General features: G+C 43.7%; 2 protein-coding genes across 3 annotated transcripts in view; both read right to left on the reverse strand.

Moving 5' to 3' along the window:
- LOC148650112 (tetraspanin-1-like) lies at positions 1-16354 on the reverse strand. Its single transcript, XM_088603601.1, has 8 exons — positions 16295-16354; positions 10042-10122; positions 5959-6174; positions 5438-5512; positions 3690-3797; positions 2838-2963; positions 2136-2228; positions 1-1221 (listed from the first exon to the last, which is right to left on the reverse strand). The coding sequence occupies exons 2-8, from the start codon at positions 10096-10098 to the stop codon at positions 1168-1170; spliced, it is 729 nt and encodes a 242-aa protein (XP_088459727.1). The 5' UTR covers positions 10099-10122; positions 16295-16354; the 3' UTR covers positions 1-1167.
- The window catches only part of znf653 (zinc finger protein 653), a 22277-nt gene continuing 14618 nt past the window's right edge, over positions 10042-17700 (reverse strand). Inside the window, exons 12-13 of one of the 2 annotated variants that reach the window (XR_015926029.1) lie at positions 17441-17588; positions 16565-16702 (exon numbers count right to left, since the gene is read on the reverse strand). The gene's annotated coding sequence lies outside the window, so the exon portion shown is untranslated. Of the gene's footprint in view, positions 10123-16564; positions 16703-17440; positions 17589-17700 lie in introns of those variants that run through there. The other variant, XR_015926030.1, reaches the window with a different exon arrangement.

The following is a 17700-nucleotide window of genomic DNA, read 5'->3' on the forward strand; positions in this document are numbered from 1 at the left end:
TAAATGTTTTCAAGTGTCTTTAATTGTACAGCAAAGCCTTGGTGTATGACTTCAACACCACAATTTCCTTCATTTTCTACATAAACGCCGTAATAACAAATTATAAACAACAATTCTAATAACTAGTAGGAAAATTGAAACATCGCGTTGTAATTAGAACATCACTCATAAGGTCGATCATTTAAAAGCAATAAACGTGGAAAACACAATTATATAAAATTCTCCATTGCTTACTCTGTAATGTTATCTTTTTTCGTTGAGTCACAACAAATACTTTTTTTAAGAAAAATACACATCCCTGTGAGCCCGTTATGTATTCCTTGTGAATTCACTCAAATGGAATTGAACAGAATCTTCACAAAACCAAAAAAGTTTAAAACAAATTATAAAACTTCAGAATCGTAGTGCAATTTTTTAAAAAGTGAGAACAGTGCGATAACAAGGATTCTCACTGTTCCGAATTTACCTTCAGAATCCAGACGGACGTTTGGTTAAAAAAAAAGTTAAAACATGTAGAGGCGTTGTCTAAAGAAACGTTGACCTTTTTACAAAAGAAAAACAACTGGCATCGGACTTCCGGCTCGGAGTTAGCAGGGTCAGATGAAATAAAAGCAAATGTAACACATCTGAAAATTATCTAAAGCAGGAAAAATCATCTTTTAAAGTGCCAAAGTACGATCAAACCTAAAGAGATGGGCCTGTCTTTCCAAGAGAGTACAGAGCTGCCAGCCAAAATAAAGCAACAAGAACAAATTTCTCGGGAGATGCATTTAATTGTAGGTACTTCTCATAAACGGTTAAATTGGTGTGCCGGTCAAACTTAATTCGCTTTTCCGATTCCTGTGATGACTATTACCCACCCCCTCTCCATTTTTTGTGCTGTCGGGGATTTAGTTATTAGAGAGTAGTCTTTGACTCGTTTTTTCCCCTGGTAATTGGTAAAAGAATTGAAATGAAGTACGAAGCGGTCATTCAGCAGTGCACAGTGGGACAGGAGAGGCGTAGCTTCATCCGAGCCTTTTTTCCTGAAAAGGGTCCGTTCAGCCTAGCCCGCGCTGAGGAGGTGAAGAGTCAATTCTGTGCTTCATTCTTCGGTGTGACAAGGGAATTTGGAGGCCGAATCATGCCCGTGGACCCTCACTCCTTCTCGACGTCCCTACCGCCTTGTTACTTCGAGGATATTTTGCAGTACATGGTCATTGACGCCACCATAGCCGCAATCTGCAACAACAAAAGCCACGGGTTTGACTGGCTGTCTGTTTCTCGGTGTATCGCTGTTAAATCAAACCATCTCCTTAGAAGTGCAATATAACAGGAAACACCAAACACCAGTGCTGCTGCAAGTACTGGTAATCCCAAACAGAGTGATAAAATCATCACAGATGATCAAACAGCCAGGAAACATCATTCACCCTTCCCACCTCGCTTTGAGTTTGTGAATAGTATAACATCAATAATGATCACTGAGCATTTCCTAAAACGAAACACCTAACACGTATTGGCCCAGAGGACCAGCTTTTAAAACTGAGAGTTAGAGGGAGCAATTGAAGGCTGTTTTGTTTACACAAAGGGTTGTAGGGTTCGGGAACAAAACGCCCAGACATATTCTTGAAACCAGTTCTTTAAGATCCTTCCAGAAATGTCTGGACAAGATCTCTGGATTAATAACATACTAGCAAGATGAGCAAGATGGGTCTGAATGAACTAACCCACTTCTTACGTTTTTATAACAGAGGCTAAAAGATAAAATGTGGTTGATGCTGGATAATATTTTAAATATATGCACAAATATCATGCGTTTTCTAGCCAAAAAAAGAAATTAGGTTTTATTTGCCCCCCCACTGCATTTTACCTGCAGAATAAAATGCCAAGATGGCGCAACAGTTTCTACAAGATTTCAATTTGGTGTTCGCTTATACTCAGCGGGGACAACGCTGCTATGTTTTCTGCCATTTCTTTGCTTTGCCAGATTCTGAAACTTTCCTCTCTTCCTCTCTTGAATAAGCCCTGGCTTATCAGCGGGCAGAAAACAAGCCAGCTCCCCGATTTCACCCGATTTCCTACAAAGCGAGAGTCTGAGCCAAAATGGAAGTGGGGAAGCCCGGCGCGTGTCGCCGTGGCAACGAGGCTCCTACCTCCAGAGCAGCGATGCCCAGGGCGACAGCCCCCAGGACGACAGCGTTCTTCTTCACAAACTCCACCAAAGCAGGGAAACACCCCTTCACGTCCTGGGGGCGCAGGGAGAGGTGGTCAGAGAGGTGGCCAAGTGGAGTGTGGGAGCGAGAGAGAGACGGAAAGAGACCAAGAGAGAGTGAGAGAGGGAGTGGTCTAAGTGTTGACAATGTCCCATGTGCGTGACATTCCCCTGCAGTGTAAATATCCGTAGGTGTTGTGTCGATTGTATGCTCTTTGGCAACACTGTAATTCATCAGTCATGTCAATAAAGCTGGTTGAAATGAACAGAATTGAGTAACAGACCGAGTGAGGAGTGGGAAATCTGTACTCTGAACTCCGCTAGTCTCATTTATCTCCTCAACTTAAAATTAAATACAGTTAAAACCAACCAAGAGGCTTCGAAGCTTTGCAAAAAAAAAAGAGCTTGCACTGCTCTTCAGCTCAATTTCTGCTTTTTTTTTCAGGTTTGCTCAACTAGATAACAGATTCCTTTAGGTAGACAAATACTTAGGTTCATTAAAAATGCGTCTGTCGTGAAACTGCTTTCCGTTTCAGACTAGACTTTACTTGAGTGAATCTAGTCAAAGACAAAGAGTGCGGTGGCAGAGAGGGCCGTGGGGGGGGGGCGTGTGTGAAGGAAGGAAAACTTGAGAATGAATTACCGAGCTGGACACGTTACTGCTGTTGCACGGCTGACTTTTGCAGCACTGCTCCGGATACGTGTTGTAGGTATTCACAAAGGAAGAGTTCGTGAAATCGGTGTAGTTATTGAATCCGCAGCACTTGAACTGAAGGAAGACAAAAAGACCACAGAGGACTTTTTACTGCCTCTTCTCTAAAAAAAAAAAAACTTTGAAAAAAAATAGTTTTGTCTAAGACTGCAGCCAAGCATCTAATCAATAGATCTATTCCAGAAAAAAAAAATGTAGTCGGTAGTACTAATGTGTCTATATAAATACATGTTTAGTTTCTGGACAAATTAGAGCCATACATTAAAAAAAGGTGTTTTTACAATCTTTAACATGTCACTAAATTTTATTCATCTATCCATCTTCTAACCGACTTATCCAATACAGGCTCAAAAGGGAACCAGAACCCGTCCCAGCAAGCAATGGGGTGCACCCTTGATGGGATGCCAGTACATTGCAGGGCACACACAGGCACACACACACCAGAGCCATTTTCAAGGAAGCCAATTAACATACCAGCATGTCTTTGGACTGTGGGAGGAAACTGGAACAACTGGAGCAAACCCATGTAAACATGGGGAGAACATGCAAACTCCACACGGATCCCAGATCTGGAATTGACCCCAAGGTCCCAGCATTGAGGCAGCATCGCTAACCACTGTGCCACCCTGCCCCCTTTTATAGGCCCTGCATTTATAGGCACTAAATTCCTTTTTATACTTGACTTAGCCGGAGAAGGTACTTAAATAAGCAACACTAATGAAGTTGCCATGGTCATTTATGAAGATGTTAAAAACTTAAATAGTTCCCTGGCCCTATCAGTACCTCTTTCATGGTGTTGTTCCAGATGGTGGTGATGTCCGACTGTGATCCATAGGACGTCTTGAGATCCTTCACCACCTTTTCACCTCCCATCCTTATCAGCTCCTCTGCCTGCCATCACAAAACACCACAAAAAAGCCATTTCACTGTCATGGTAATGATCTCAATTTAAATTAAGAATGAATAACGAACCATTTCAATTAGTTCGAACTAGCGCTTTTCTTGAAAGGCTACAGTCACCCTTTGTGAAATCACTATGTTGTTTAAGTTTTAAGTTACTAAAGAATAAAGAGATTGACCGAACAATGGGACGGTCCAAAATGACTTCTTATTGAGACAATAAGGCTCCTACCTTCTTCCAGATATTTATTCTTCACCATTTTTCTCAGATATTCCTCTCCCCCACAGCGGACAGTTCACTATAAACCCCAAACTGAAGTCAGTTACTTCTCGTAAGTTGACTCACAGGCCAGCAGATTGGCCCACAGGGCTGCCAGAGCTCTTTATTGGTGGGATGCAATTACAAATCATGGGGGCACACACGTATTTGGGGCCCCCTCTGAGATCAGCAGTTCTCAGCTATGTCCCAGGGCAGGAGTCCAGTGTCCTGTGATTGAAATTCCAAATGACCTCTTACATAACTGGGCAGATTAAGATTTTCTTAACTAAACCTCTATTTTGAACTGAAGTGTTGTTTTTTTTTCCTGTTACATTACATTGTGATCCTGATTACATTTTAAGTTCTGGTTGTATTTGTCTTGTTAGTAATAAGGCACATCTCTCCTTTAGTCTGCATTTATGTGATAATTGAACCTTTTAACATCCCTTGGAAAACAATTGTTTTTGATAGCCATGAGATACACACTACCTGCAATATTAGGCTGCCAAAAATGGAAAAATCTCAGTATGTTAGCATTAAAACCCTTATTAATTCTTTGTAGATAGTGAAATAAATCTTAGAGGAGTTGTAATACAAGTGGAAGGCTAATCCTGTCCCTAAACCTGGGCATATTAAATGTTTCCAGGCTATGAGTCTAAGTTTAAATATACCTATATAAGTGAGTTCTAGCTGTGATCATTTTTTGATTAAAATCCTTTCTCCTCTAGTTTCAGTTTATATTAAAATTGAGACTTTTTTAGTATGTTGAAATATTTCTATTAATGGGCATGACATATGCAGTGTCTGCAATATTAGGCTGCAAAAAGATTAGACCAAAACAGAATTGAAACCCATCATTTAATGCCTTGCAAACAATACATCTTGTTTGGGTTTAATCTAACCTTTTTACATCACTTGGTGAAAGCGCTAATGATGGGCATGATATACACTGTATCTGCAATACTGAGCACGAAACAAAATGGAAAATACAGAGCCTGTTGGAGTTGTGCTTTTTGCAGGAATCTGAAAAATCTGTTTCAGATTTAGGGCTGTTTCCTAGTGTGTCTGGACTTAGTTATTGTTACCCTGCCAATTTACAGCCCTTTTGAGGTGACAAAATAAAGTTAACCAGCTGATGAGTGAGTGATCTGGGGTTTCTTTTCTTAAATTTCCGATTTAATAAAAAAACAACTTAAAGCCGATTGCCAGAGGCCACGTGAAGAATGTATGACATCCTTTCGATCTTTCACCGGCTACGTTCATCTGTCCACAGTCTAAGACTCCCTGTAGGCCTCCGATCTGGTATACAAGCCTGTGACAGGACCCATGAAGGACAGAGCAGGACCAGACGAACAATCAGAAGACCACTCACCAGGGGGGAGAAGACGAGGACCACCACAGCGCCAGCCACCTCAGCAATGAAGATGATGAGGACAATGATGAAGAACTGGGGAGAGACGGGAGGGAACAGAGTGAGAACCGTTCCTGATGTGCACTTAGTTTTGTTACATTAAGTGTGCATAAATAAATGAGTGCAATTTAGGATGTTACACAGTTTCTTACAGTATAAAGCACAACTTTAAAACCTGTGGAAAAACTGCATAGCCACATCTCAAGGCATATTTTTAAATGCTTATATATGGCCTGGTCACCACTTGAGCAATGCTCAGTACCCCTTAGTAAGGGGCGGTGCCAGAAGATGAGGGGCGGAGCCATGTGTTAAGGGGTGGTGTCAGGGGGTAGGGGGCTGTGCCAGGAGACAGTAATAGGAGGGATGATGAAAGGGGCGGGGCTTTGAGTGAACCAGCAGCATTAGGGAGTTAAGGGGTGAATTCAGTGGCGGGGTCAGGTTTAAGGGGTGGGACCAGTAGGTAAGGGCTTCCCCATACTCACCAGGAGTAGCATACACTTGCTCTCGCGCACAGCTCCGCAGCACCCCAGGAAGCCCATGATTAGCAAGATGGCCCCCACCACGATCAGCAGGTAGCCCACATTGAGCAACTGGCTCAGGGGGGAGGAGTCGTTCTCAATGTGCTTCAGGATGCCACCCAGGGAGCTGCTGTCCACCTTCACCCATATCCCCAGGCCCAGGATCACCGCGCCCGCCAGCTGAGGGACGACACCAGACAGAACACCACCATTTAACCCATCTCATGGCAGCAGAGACACCTGCACCGGACCTGGCCCAGAGAGCCACTGTGGGTCTACAGATCATTCGGTGACTGGTTCAGCGGGCTCCGGGGGGGGGGGTCTCTGCTATTAATTAGGAATTCACTAATTAGGGATCAGGATCTGCCATTAAAACAAAGGAAAGGTAGGAAGAGTTTGGGTGAGTCAAAGCCACGGAGTGGAAAGACTGAAAGCAGAAAGAGGAGACTCTGAACATCTACAGCTGAAAAATGTCACCGAGGTCGGCATCGGGTCAGGAGGTAATCATAGTGGTTTTTTAAACCCAGGACAAGGAAGAAGGAAGGAGGAAATGTGGAAAAAAGAACAGTGACCTTGAAAGCACAGCAGCTGTGGGTTTTTCTGTTTTCTCCCCTTCTCACGATTGACTGACCGGTTCACTGACTCAGCTAGTCAGCGCGTCGCTGTGGACAACACAGGCACACATGCACTCGCCCAGAACCGAGCCACGTTTCTGTTTGTGCTTTTCAGTTCTCAGAGAAGACCCCCCCCCGCCCCCCGGTCCAATGTTCCCTCTAATTTCTAATGGCCTGTGTGCGCAAAAATTTTCAGGTTGTGCAAATTTTTTCCCCAGTGACAAAAACTTAACTAAATTGAGTGGATGTAAAATTGTAAACCTGAAATTCTTTTTTGTTAATATAGTCATCCTCATCTAAGCAAAGGGATCCAAAAGACCGGGACAGCGATTCAACGAGCCCGGTCATTGAGACTGAGTGTCGAGCGAGCATGAGGAGTACGAGAAGAGGAGAGCATAGATACCAATGATCGAGTAGCAGTAATAATGCACACAGCCAAGTTGGGCCTCTCGCAGCCAGTCTCATGTGGTCAACTGAGCATTTAATTGACAACCGTGTTTGTTTTATTATCATATTTTTTGTAATTTCATTTTTTGTGCGCAGTACAATTTCCTATGTGTGCTGATTTCATAACCTATGTGCGCGCATTGGCTCTGTCCCCCACCTCAAGGGGAGAATGGGGATGTCCAGACAAGCTGGGGCTTGCCAGCACAGGAGAGCTGGTGCCAATGTGAGTGCAATAGAGGGGCTACAAATGAAAGGAAGCGATCTGCCTCATCCAGCCTGTCTGGAAGTTCAATAGCTAATTGACCTGAGGATCTCGTTCATCCTTTCTTGAAAAGAAAAGGAAACCGGGTATCATCTTTAACAATATGAATGGGTGTTCTGTTCCATACTCCTGCAACTCTTTGTGTAAAGAAAAGCCTCCTGTTCTCAGTTTTAAATGCGCTTCCACTTAGTTTCCACTTGCGTCCTCTGGTGTTCAGGTGTGTGGATTCTGAAAAGTCTATTTGGTTGACTCCGTCAATGCCTTTAGGATCAGGTGCCCTCGTAGTCTCCTCTCTTCAAGACTAAAGAGACACAGCTCTCCTTAGTGCTGGACATTCCCATAGGTTCCAGAATGCAACTGGCTGCTCTTTATCTGGACTCCCTCCAGAGTAGCTGTGTCTTTTCTAGAATAGCCCAAAACAGTAGAAGTATTCGAAACGAAGGAGCAGCCTGGCTCTCACTGACATCACTGTTGATCGAAAATGATAAAATGATCCTAGCGACTTCCTGTTATTTTCCCCACACCAGCTAAGCCCCAAATCCGCTATCAGGATTGCTCATTTGGCTGATTTGCACACATTTACAAAAGAGAACACCTGACCGGCCTTATCTCTCCCTCTTTCCAGGAACAGGAGAGAAAAGCCAAGTTGCTTCCTGGAGACAGCCCTTCGTGGAGCAGTTAAACAGCTCAGGAGCACATTGACCTTGGCTGGTGGTGATAGCGGCAGGCACAAACACATGTTCCACAGCTTCTCCAGCCCAGCCCTTTCCTTCAAGTCCATGTTGATGTCATCTGCACGATTCCTGCTGTTAGAAAGTTTATTTTCTTGTCCCTTATCTTTTATGAGAGTGGTTAAAAATAGACAGGTAAATCCGGAGAAGGAGGTCACAAGCACTGTCTGCATTCATAGCCCATTTTAAGCGACCTCAAACAATAGCCAGACTTCAAAATATTACTGCACTCCATATAATCTAGTTCAAGTCACATTTATCTATATTTACAGAATATCACAAAATGTCTTTGGTAGTTTGTAGAATTGTAATTTGTTAGTAATCTCAGCAATTTGGCAACGTACCATCACTGAGTCTTGGGTTTTTAAGGAGCCCTGGATCAGATCAATATATTTTAAGAACACATTTTGATCTCTAGCTTCTAAGCAATAGATAATAGATATTATCTGGGCAAGGAGAGAGGTTTTGCTCTGAAAGATGCAATTAGCGCTAGAACCTTGTACTACAGAAATGGGCTCAAAAGTACGACAGCTCCTCGAAAAAACATTTCAAGAACACTGACCTGACCAACTTCAATCTTTAAGTCCTTTTGGACATGGAAAACAAATGGCTCTTAAGTCCATTTTGTTTTCTTGCTTTAAAAAAACTAAGCATCTTTACTTAAAGGGGGAGCTGTGATTCATCTGACTCCTTGGAAGAATTGTTACTCTACAGAATCAATACTACAGTATGTCTCTTCTAGGAGCTTCTGTATTGAGAAGCTTTGCAGTTTCAGAGAGAGGGTCTTATAAAGACCCGGGTCCAAGCTGTTCCACCAGAAAAAAAACACAGTGGGGCAGCTGACCACATCACTACAAAAACAAGAACCACAAAAAAAAGTGTGAGTGCATTTGCATTGTATTTGCATGAGAGAAATAAACAAGAGTACCTTTGTTATACTCGTCAAACACGTTTACCCATCTACTTCTGCTCTGGAAAGAAGTCAGAGACAATGAAGAAGAGTAATTCTCCTCCACCTAATAGAAACGTCTGTTTGCCAATCGTATCTGGTTGGCCCCAAGCTCAGCAATGGACAGTGCCAGCAGGATCACAGGCAGTATTAAAGAGAAGGGGAATTTAGGACTGAAAAGTGGAGGCACTTCATTACACAACAAGTGGCAGATGTCTGGATCGAGCCGTCTAGATAAACCGTAGATGCCACTGAGTCTGTTATTCAAGAAGGTAAATGGATGAGACTGGAGGATTGATTGGGATCATCAAACTACTAGCAACCAAACTAGTGAAAGCTAAGAATTCCTTTCTCTGGGTCACTACTCTTCAAGTGTTGCGAGTTCTGAATGAATTAACTTAAAAGTAATCGGTTGATGTTTTTCCCATCTGAGGCTTAACAGAAATCCTCCATCTGTTTGCAGTGGCCTGTTTTACTATCAGAAGTGTTACAAATAATTGGAACTTAAAGTCGAAAACATGGAGGTAGGCTTAAACAAGTGCATGCACCCAGAATTAGAGAAGGAAGATCTGATCAGTGTAATAAAGGGACTGCCATATTGCTTACACTATAATGCAAAACAGAGAACACTGCCCAGAAAAACCTTAACATTTTCACCACTTTCCTGTTCATTTAACCAACCTGGAACCTTACCTGAAATGTGGCCTCAGAACTCACACTCCAGACGTGGAAGATTCATGAGAGATTTAACTCCAGCACCTTATAGAAGTGGCAATTTAACACAGCCAATCAATCTATAACCGTGGCTTTTGTGAGACAACCCAAATACCCAAAGGACACCCACATAAATATGTGAGAAACATGTAAACTCTACACAGAAGCAGCCTAAAATTACACCCAGGGCACAAATAATAACACACATGAACTCAGAGAATATTTCACATTAGCCCCCCTCACAAAAAAAACCAGACGTTTTGGGTTTCAAGGACTGGAAGATCTGATTGTCTGGCAAGGCTTAAAAATGTTAAACAATTCCAGGCTTACAAAAATGATGCCATTGAAGATGAACATCATGAACTTCAGGAACCCAAAGCAGCCCATCTTTCAGTCTCTTTCTCGTCCTTCCTAAAAAGGGAATACAAAAAAAAACAGGAGCTTAGTTTACGTCTTCCTAAAGACAGCTGACCAATTCTCCAGGAAATAAAACAGAGGCTCTATACATCCTTCAACCTTAGGAGTGGAACAGGGGGGAAGCATTTGAGCACTGGACAGGCCTCTGTGCACAACATGATGCAGACAAGTGTGCAACAGCAATTTGAGCCCCCCTCCACCTCACCTGCTGACCAACAGCTTCTCAAAAATGACTTTGAACGATCAGCATTTCGTTGCACTGTGAAACAGAACTGACGCCCATTTAAGAACTTTATACTGCGAGGTGGGGTTAATAAAGACGCTAGTATATACGAGAAGCACGTGACCGAGCTTTCAGGCATGTGCTCAGGTGGTATCTTCATTGCACAGCTTCTGCTGTTGCTCCAAATGTCAGACCTGAATTTACATTGCGTTCAACTCCATCAGCTTGTAAAAGAAGCAGACAGCAGCTGCCCTGTGGACACCCCTCTGACATACAAACTTAAAGCTTTTGGTCAAGGTCCATGAAGGTGGCATAGTGAGAGAAAGAATATGTGAATCATTAGCTCTGCCTTCCTAAGAGATGCACTGATGCTCTTCCTACTTGGCACACAACATCATCTCCCTGTGATCTATATACTGAAGCCTTGAAGTCACCCAGACACGACGCAGACCAGGGGTTCGCTATTAACCCAACACTGAGCAGCACAGCTGCTGTCAGCATTAATGTCTAACTGCCTTTCCAGCCGATAGAGTTCTGAAGCTTATTTTCAGAGCGTGCAGGAGGAAACTGTCACTTTCACATTCTCTCATGAGTGTGTACACTTATTTTTTGCCTCGCTCGTTTTTTTTAACTGTAGAGTATAAATGAAGGTCAAGCATTGATCTAATTGGCTGATCAGCGGGCAGCTCTTCCAAACTGCTCCACGGCAGACTTTGATACACCCAAACTTTGATCGCTGTACTGCTCCTGTTAAATATAAGTAATCAAAGATCTGGCTGCAGCAAACGTCTGCAGCAGACTGGATTGCTGAATCATAAGTCTCTCTGCTTTATTAGAGATGTTTTGGGACTTGATGGTTGCCTTGCAATTCTAAACACAACCATAAAGAAAATATTAGAAGCTGGGGCTACACAAAGCATAGGCAGTCAGTGAGTCGCAAAGACCCCCCACAGATTTTATCACAATCACACACAGTGATTGGCAGGACCTTAAAAGACAATGTTTCATCTCAAGCACGCAAGGTACTTTCTCATTAATTAGTGATCGGTTAATGAGTGTTCTCCAACACTGCTTCCTGGCTGCATGCTACAGACTGTTGCCTGGCAACACCAAGCACAATGTTGCCAGGGGCGAATATGTCTGAAAACAACTGATGTTTAAGGCTTAGAGAAACGCACAGTACAACAACAGGGACTGAAGACCAGGGGAATGTAGGGCTGTCATTAATAGTATCAAGGTTGATGAACTGGGCTTTGTGTCCAATAAACTGAGTGTTAATAAAGCTTATACCTTCAGGTATTACATACAAGTAGTAAAGGAACAAACTGTAATTTGCTTCACTATTAAAACTAAAGATGAGAATGAAATATACATGTTTTCAGCAGCTTGATGAGTAGTTCATACTTGATTATGTATGAGAGAGAGGGAGGAAATGTTACAATAGTGAGCTGACAACACCAGGCACAAAAGGGAGGAGGCAGAAACACACAAGCACCTTGGCTTTAGGCCTTGAAGGATCGTGCAGGGTCCACAAAAAGAGAGAGGTGGAGGGCTATTGTTCGTGCAACTGGTGTAAAAGCGCTGCCTGTAAACCACCGAAACCAAGAACACTATGTACCGATAGCATCCAAAAAACAAAAGTGTAGCAACACAAAAACGAGCACTGAGCAGGATGACCACTTGTAAAGAACTGGGGATCATAAAACGCAAAGCATGCAAATAAAAATGTGAAGCAATTCCAAAGTATAATAAGAAAATCACATTGACCCCTGTATCACACAAACACCAACTACACATGCAACCTATACGGGCCCTGTAAAATTTCAGAGTGATAGCCCAGTCAAGGACACTCAGTCCTGACAACTTCATAGAGGGTTGGGGCGCATTTATAGTCTTGCTACCTGCCACTGCGCATTTTGTGTGTCAGTGCGCAGCTTGCAGTCTTGACTAGAGAACCAGACACTAGAAACTGGATCAGATGTCCAATTCCCCATCTCTCAGGACAGTGCGCTGTATCTGACCTGTCAGAACGTGAAATGGTGAATCTACAGGCTGTAGTTCCAGGGTTCAGGGCTCCAGCCCTGATCCAAGAGAGCCCCAGTCCAGTAAGCCTTAGGTCACCTGTTTAAGCAAGTTTGAGCAATAACGGTAGAAGTCTGTCTATGAAAGTGAGTGCTAATAAACACGTTTAAGTATTGTACTTTGGCATGCAAGTAGTAAACTGACTTGAAAACTAAAGATAAGCAGGAAAGACTAAGCTGCTAAGCCTTGCCCCAGTGTATATCGTCATTCTCCGAGCCGAACTAACGTCTCCTTGTTCCCATGGTTCAGTCACATTTTTATTCCAAATGGATTCTACACCTAGGTAGCAGAAACCCATCTTACAAATGCAAGGTGGGGGGTGATGAACTTGAAGGAGTGGAAGTACCCAGAACAAGATACTAACCATGCTGTCCCCACCTCCCTGAGCAAAAAAACTGTGTAAGACGGGCCACATGGACTCCTGACCTTTTTCATGTGCCAGGAAACTGCCTGGAGACACTTGACTTGAAATGAGAGCTGGGATCTCGTTTTAAAATCTTGTTCAATTTTTAGTGAAGTGGGGGGGTTACTCCTGTAATGCTCTAATGTTCTGTCCTGTCCAAGAGGCCTGTGTGTGGTTGGGGGGGGGTTGACATACTCTGTCCACTTCACTTCAGCCGCAACCCAATTAGCTGCTGGTTCATCCGATGGGCTTACCCTCCTCTCCCTTATAAAGTCATTCTTTTTGGAGGCAGTGTGAGAGCACAGGGTGTGTTGTGCTGAAAGTTAAACAAACCAACCGAATTAGCTAACTGTTCAGACAAACCTGTGATTAATTGCCTTCTCCCCCAGGCTCTTACATTCAGAGAGAGGGAGGTGGGGGTGGGGGGAGTGCAGCAGCTAAATAAGATAAGGAAAGGGCTTGTTTACATAAAGTCCCAGATAAAAAGCATTAGATCTTTTCATGATTGAACTGTGCCTTGACACCTTCTAGCATGGCTTGCCTCTAACACTGCCCAGTACAGATAAACCTCAATAGCCCGTATTCAGACTTACAGTATTTACTGGCAACTGAGCTATTGTCTAATTTTGATCTTGATCTTAATCCTGTCAGCTGGGTTACTGATCTCCTTACAAGCTGTATTCTTCCACTGGTTCTCCCCAGGGATATTCACTGTCTCCCTTAAACTTTGTTCTGCACACGAATGATTGTAGGAGTTATCACCACTCTAGACAATTAAACTTGCAGACAACTCCGTTATTGTTAGTTTTGTGCAAGCAGATGAGTGGAGCCACAGGCCAGTTGTAGAGGAGTTTGTCACCTGGCCTGAACAGAGTTATTTGAAGATGAAACCAGAGACTCTCAAACCAACATTCAACCCTGCATCAGTGGTGAATAAGTGGAAATGGTAGATAAATGTAAGTATTTGGATTCTATTTTCAAAAAAGTGGTACAGTGTCCATTTTTCCTCAAGAAAGATTAAACATTTTAAGGTTAATAATTTGATGCCGATCATCATCAGTCTTTTATTGTACGAGCTTGAACTTTTACCCTGATTTTCTGGTTTGGGAGTCTGAATCTGAGCAGTAAGAACAAACTGGGGACAGCTGTCAAACTGTCAGAGTCACTGGTGCCGATCTTTCGGCCTTGTCGTACATCTATCAGTTATGAATCTTGTATAAAACACTTTTCACTCAAGAGGACCCTTCTCACCCCTTGTTTACTGAACTCCAGTTACTCTTCTCAGAACAGGGACACAGATTCCCTCAGTTAACAGACAGGTTTAAGTGACCATCTACACCTGCGGCTATGACCTTGCTTTACAAATGTCTCCTGTGTATGCAAAGATCAGTGTATGGTGTGTTTTACAGCAGCAGACAATGTGTCTTCTGGGGATAATAAAGACTCTCTCTCTCAAGTGAAGTCAGTGAAAAAGTGGAATTTTTTGAAACGTTGGCCAATGTGCCCCAGAACCTGAGAGGGATCCATATTCCTCCCGTGTGTTAAACATGGGTGGTGCAACACTGATCAGCTGCCCTCCTCCTCACAAGTCATGTCTCCAGGGCATCCTTTTCACAAAGTGTCCCGAGCAATGGGGATTCATTTCATCTTCGTAACTGTTTTAAGTGGAATGAGTGGAATGGGCAGAAAAGCGCTATGTAACATTAAGGAATAATAATATCTTTCTCCCAACCAGCTGTCCTGTTGAATCCTGCACAGCGGCCGGTCACAAAACCTCTCCAGCAACAGCTTTCTTAATCATTAACCAGCTTTCACACGGCCCTGCTCTCCAATCCCAGAGGTCCAGCACACAAGGAACACAGTACTAAGTCCCTCCTGTAATTAAAAAAATACAGCTCCTTTCCCCTGACCATGACATTCATCTCCGTTTTAAATGTAGTTGCCTTTTGATGTAACAAAGGTAGAGCTTAAAAACTGTCCTGTACTTTTCCCTGGACTTCAGTAAGAAACGCTGATACCTTATCTTTATAAAAGCGGATGACATAAATTTTAAATACAATTGGCGTTTTAATTCCTTAACTGGTAGGGACTCCCTTTCCCTTAACTTCACGCCAGTGTGTTAAGCTGCCGTCACACCGGCTCACAATGGAAGATCGACCCACGATGCAATGCAAGCGATACACAGATCTGAGCTTTGTGAAGGCTCAGTTGTGTTATAGTGGGATTGGAGGGGGGGGTGAGGGGGAGCACGCAAAAAATGCCTAGGTGTCTGGAGCCCAAAACAGTTTATTCTGCCCCTTTTCAGGTTTACCGTACTTTCCAAGAAACGGACAAGCTTTTAGTGCTCACTGCTAAATGGTCTTTACGATTTACGTGCGAATTAAGCAGTTGAACATTTGAATAAGAATAAAAAAAGCAATGACTTTCACCTGCTGATGTAAACAGAAGCAACCTGTCTGAAATGCTCCTGTCTGAGCTCTTTCCAGCCCGTGGGCTAACTCAGGCAACCCCCAAGAATGTGGGCACAGCTGGTGAAGGGCTGTCCCAGAGCAGATGTTGCCAGAAAAGCTCACCCTCCAACGGTGCCAAAGCGACAGTACAGCCCCACTACAAATAGCTCCCCCCAGACCCGACAAAATAAAGGGAGATCAATAATCACTTCATAATCGGTTATTCAGCAAATTATCAACAGGGGTATAAACACCTGCTGGTGCTGCAGGAGCACTGACAACAGGACCACAGGTCAAATCTCGGCCCAAAGGGAAGGAATCAGTCGAGTTACACAGGCCAATTGGGAACCCCCTTATAACAGGGCCCGGAGGATGCTCAGATGCTAAAAACACAGGGTCGAACCCATCAAATCAGAGACCTGGACTAAGCGCACATGGATACAGCTAGCCGATGTGCTGAATGTCATTTGATGTAACGGCACAAATTAAAAAACTGAACAAATTGTTCAAAGAGTTCCCAAACACTGTGCTGCCAGAAACAATTTGGCTGATCACGGCTGCCAAACAAACACTTAAAAAAAACGGGCAAGATTTGACAGATGACAAACTGGTTCACAAGTTAATCAATACGTCACTAAAGGGCTAATTCTGAAAGTGCACAGAGGAGGTACAAGCAATGGGCATCTGTCCCTCAACACTGAAGTAGAAGAAATCATCACCTCTTAAAGCCAGTTAGAAACCTTTTAACACACACACACACTCTGGATGCTGGGGGGAAAAAGTAGCAAAGCAACATAACATTAGGAGCCATAAATCCATGAGATTAAGTAACCCAGCAACTCCATCTCAAATAAAAAAAAAGTAAAATTAGTTTCCTAATCACTAGATTTCTACAAGATAAATGATTTCTCCCCTCCACCAAAACCCAGACCCCACTCAACCTATTCCACCAAATCTGGTTCTCAAATACCAAAATCTCAAAGCTACCCTAAACTTCAACTTTCTTACCTCAGTTCAGACCAGGTGCTGGTGTAGCGCAGCTCTGTTTGTGCGCTTTCGGACAGGATCTCCTGATCTTGTATGCTCAGCCACCCACCCCCCTTCTCCCTCTCCCAGGAAAGGAGTGTCTGACTCTGTGTTTCCCTCCCTGGCAGAGGCGGAGGCAAGAGAGCAGGTAGCAGTGAGGTCATCTCGAGACTCCATCACTGTGGAAATCACTCCCCCCCTCTCCCAGCACCCCCCCCCCCAGAGAACTGTGCAAACACACTCATTACCTGCGCTAGAGGAGCACTTAACCCATTCAGGCCCTTAAAAACTCAAGATGAAGTGAATTTGTTGAACCTCAATTAATCCTAGCTTGCTTTTCCAATCAGCCTTAGCTAATGGGGACACAACCAGAGTGTGTTGTACAGGATGCTGCAAATAAAAAAAAACAGTTTATTTAACATGAATAGCAAACTCTAACCAATACACAATACCTCCAAAAATAAGAAGTGTTAATGACTATAATTCTTCACACTTCTATAGCGCTTTTCTGGACACTCCACTGAAAGTGCTTTACAGGTAGTGGGGACTCCCCTCCACCACCAATGTGCAGCCCCACCTGGATGATGTGACAGCAGCCATAGTGCACCAGAACGCTCACCACACACCAGATCGATGAAGTCAATTCATAGATGGGGATTATTAGGAGGCAATGACTGGTAAAGGACAGGGGGACATTTGACCAGGACGCCAGGATGACACCCCTACTCTTTGTGAGAGACACCCTGGGATTTTTAATGACCACAGAGAGTCAGGACCTCAGTTTTACATCTCATCCGAAGGACGGCGCCTTTTTACAGTACAGTGCCCCCGGCATTAGGACCCACACAGAACACAAAGTGAGCGCCCCCTACTGGCCCCACTAACACCACTTCCAGCAACAACCTTAGTTTTTCCCCAGGAGTCTCCCATCTAGGTACTGATCAGCCTCACACCTGCTGAGCTCCAGTGGCTTGTCAGTTGTGAGTTGCAGGGTGATATGGCTGCTGGCTGACTACATAAATTTCATTGCAATTGTACACAGAAGCTTTTTTCATCTAGGAGGATCCCAAAACACATTCCATCAAGGAGGGGACCCACTGTGTCTCCCACTAAAGTGTAGCCACCCACCTGGGTGACACACAGCAGCACCAGTGCACAGCAGACCAGGGGGAGGAGTGGAAAACCGCTGCAGTGATTGCACTGAAGAACTTAGAAAGGTCAGACTGTAGAATACCAGGGTGGAATTAAGCCAGGACTCCAGGGAAACACCCCTCATCTTAGGAAAAACAACGGCATCCCCAAAACGAAAGGAAAAACGCAAGCGTCAGCATGACAATGAACAGATTCCATTGCTTCATCTCCATGTGCACAGACCCCTGGAGAGAGAT

Source organism: Lepisosteus platostomus, chromosome 13, assembly GCF_059453375.1.
Source record: "Lepisosteus platostomus isolate fLepPlt1 chromosome 13, fLepPlt1.hap1, whole genome shotgun sequence".
Taxonomy (NCBI): Eukaryota; Metazoa; Chordata; class Actinopteri; order Semionotiformes; family Lepisosteidae; genus Lepisosteus; species Lepisosteus platostomus.

What these genes read in the sequence shown, in the direction of transcription:
- LOC148650112 (XM_088603601.1), bottom strand. Translation starts at nt 10,098, where the DNA reads ATGGGCTGCTTTGGGTTCCTGAAGTTCATGATGTTCATCTTCAATGGC. An exon ending in GCAGTAACGTGTCCAGCTCG is followed by an intron (nt 2,229 to 2,837) that starts GTAATTCATTCT and finishes CTGCGCCCCCAG; the next exon opens with GACGTGAAGGGGTGTTTCCC. An exon ending in TGGGCATCGCTGCTCTGGAG is followed by an intron (nt 1,222 to 2,135) that starts GTAGGAGCCTCG and finishes TTGTTGTTGCAG; the next exon opens with ATTGCGGCTATGGTGGCGTC.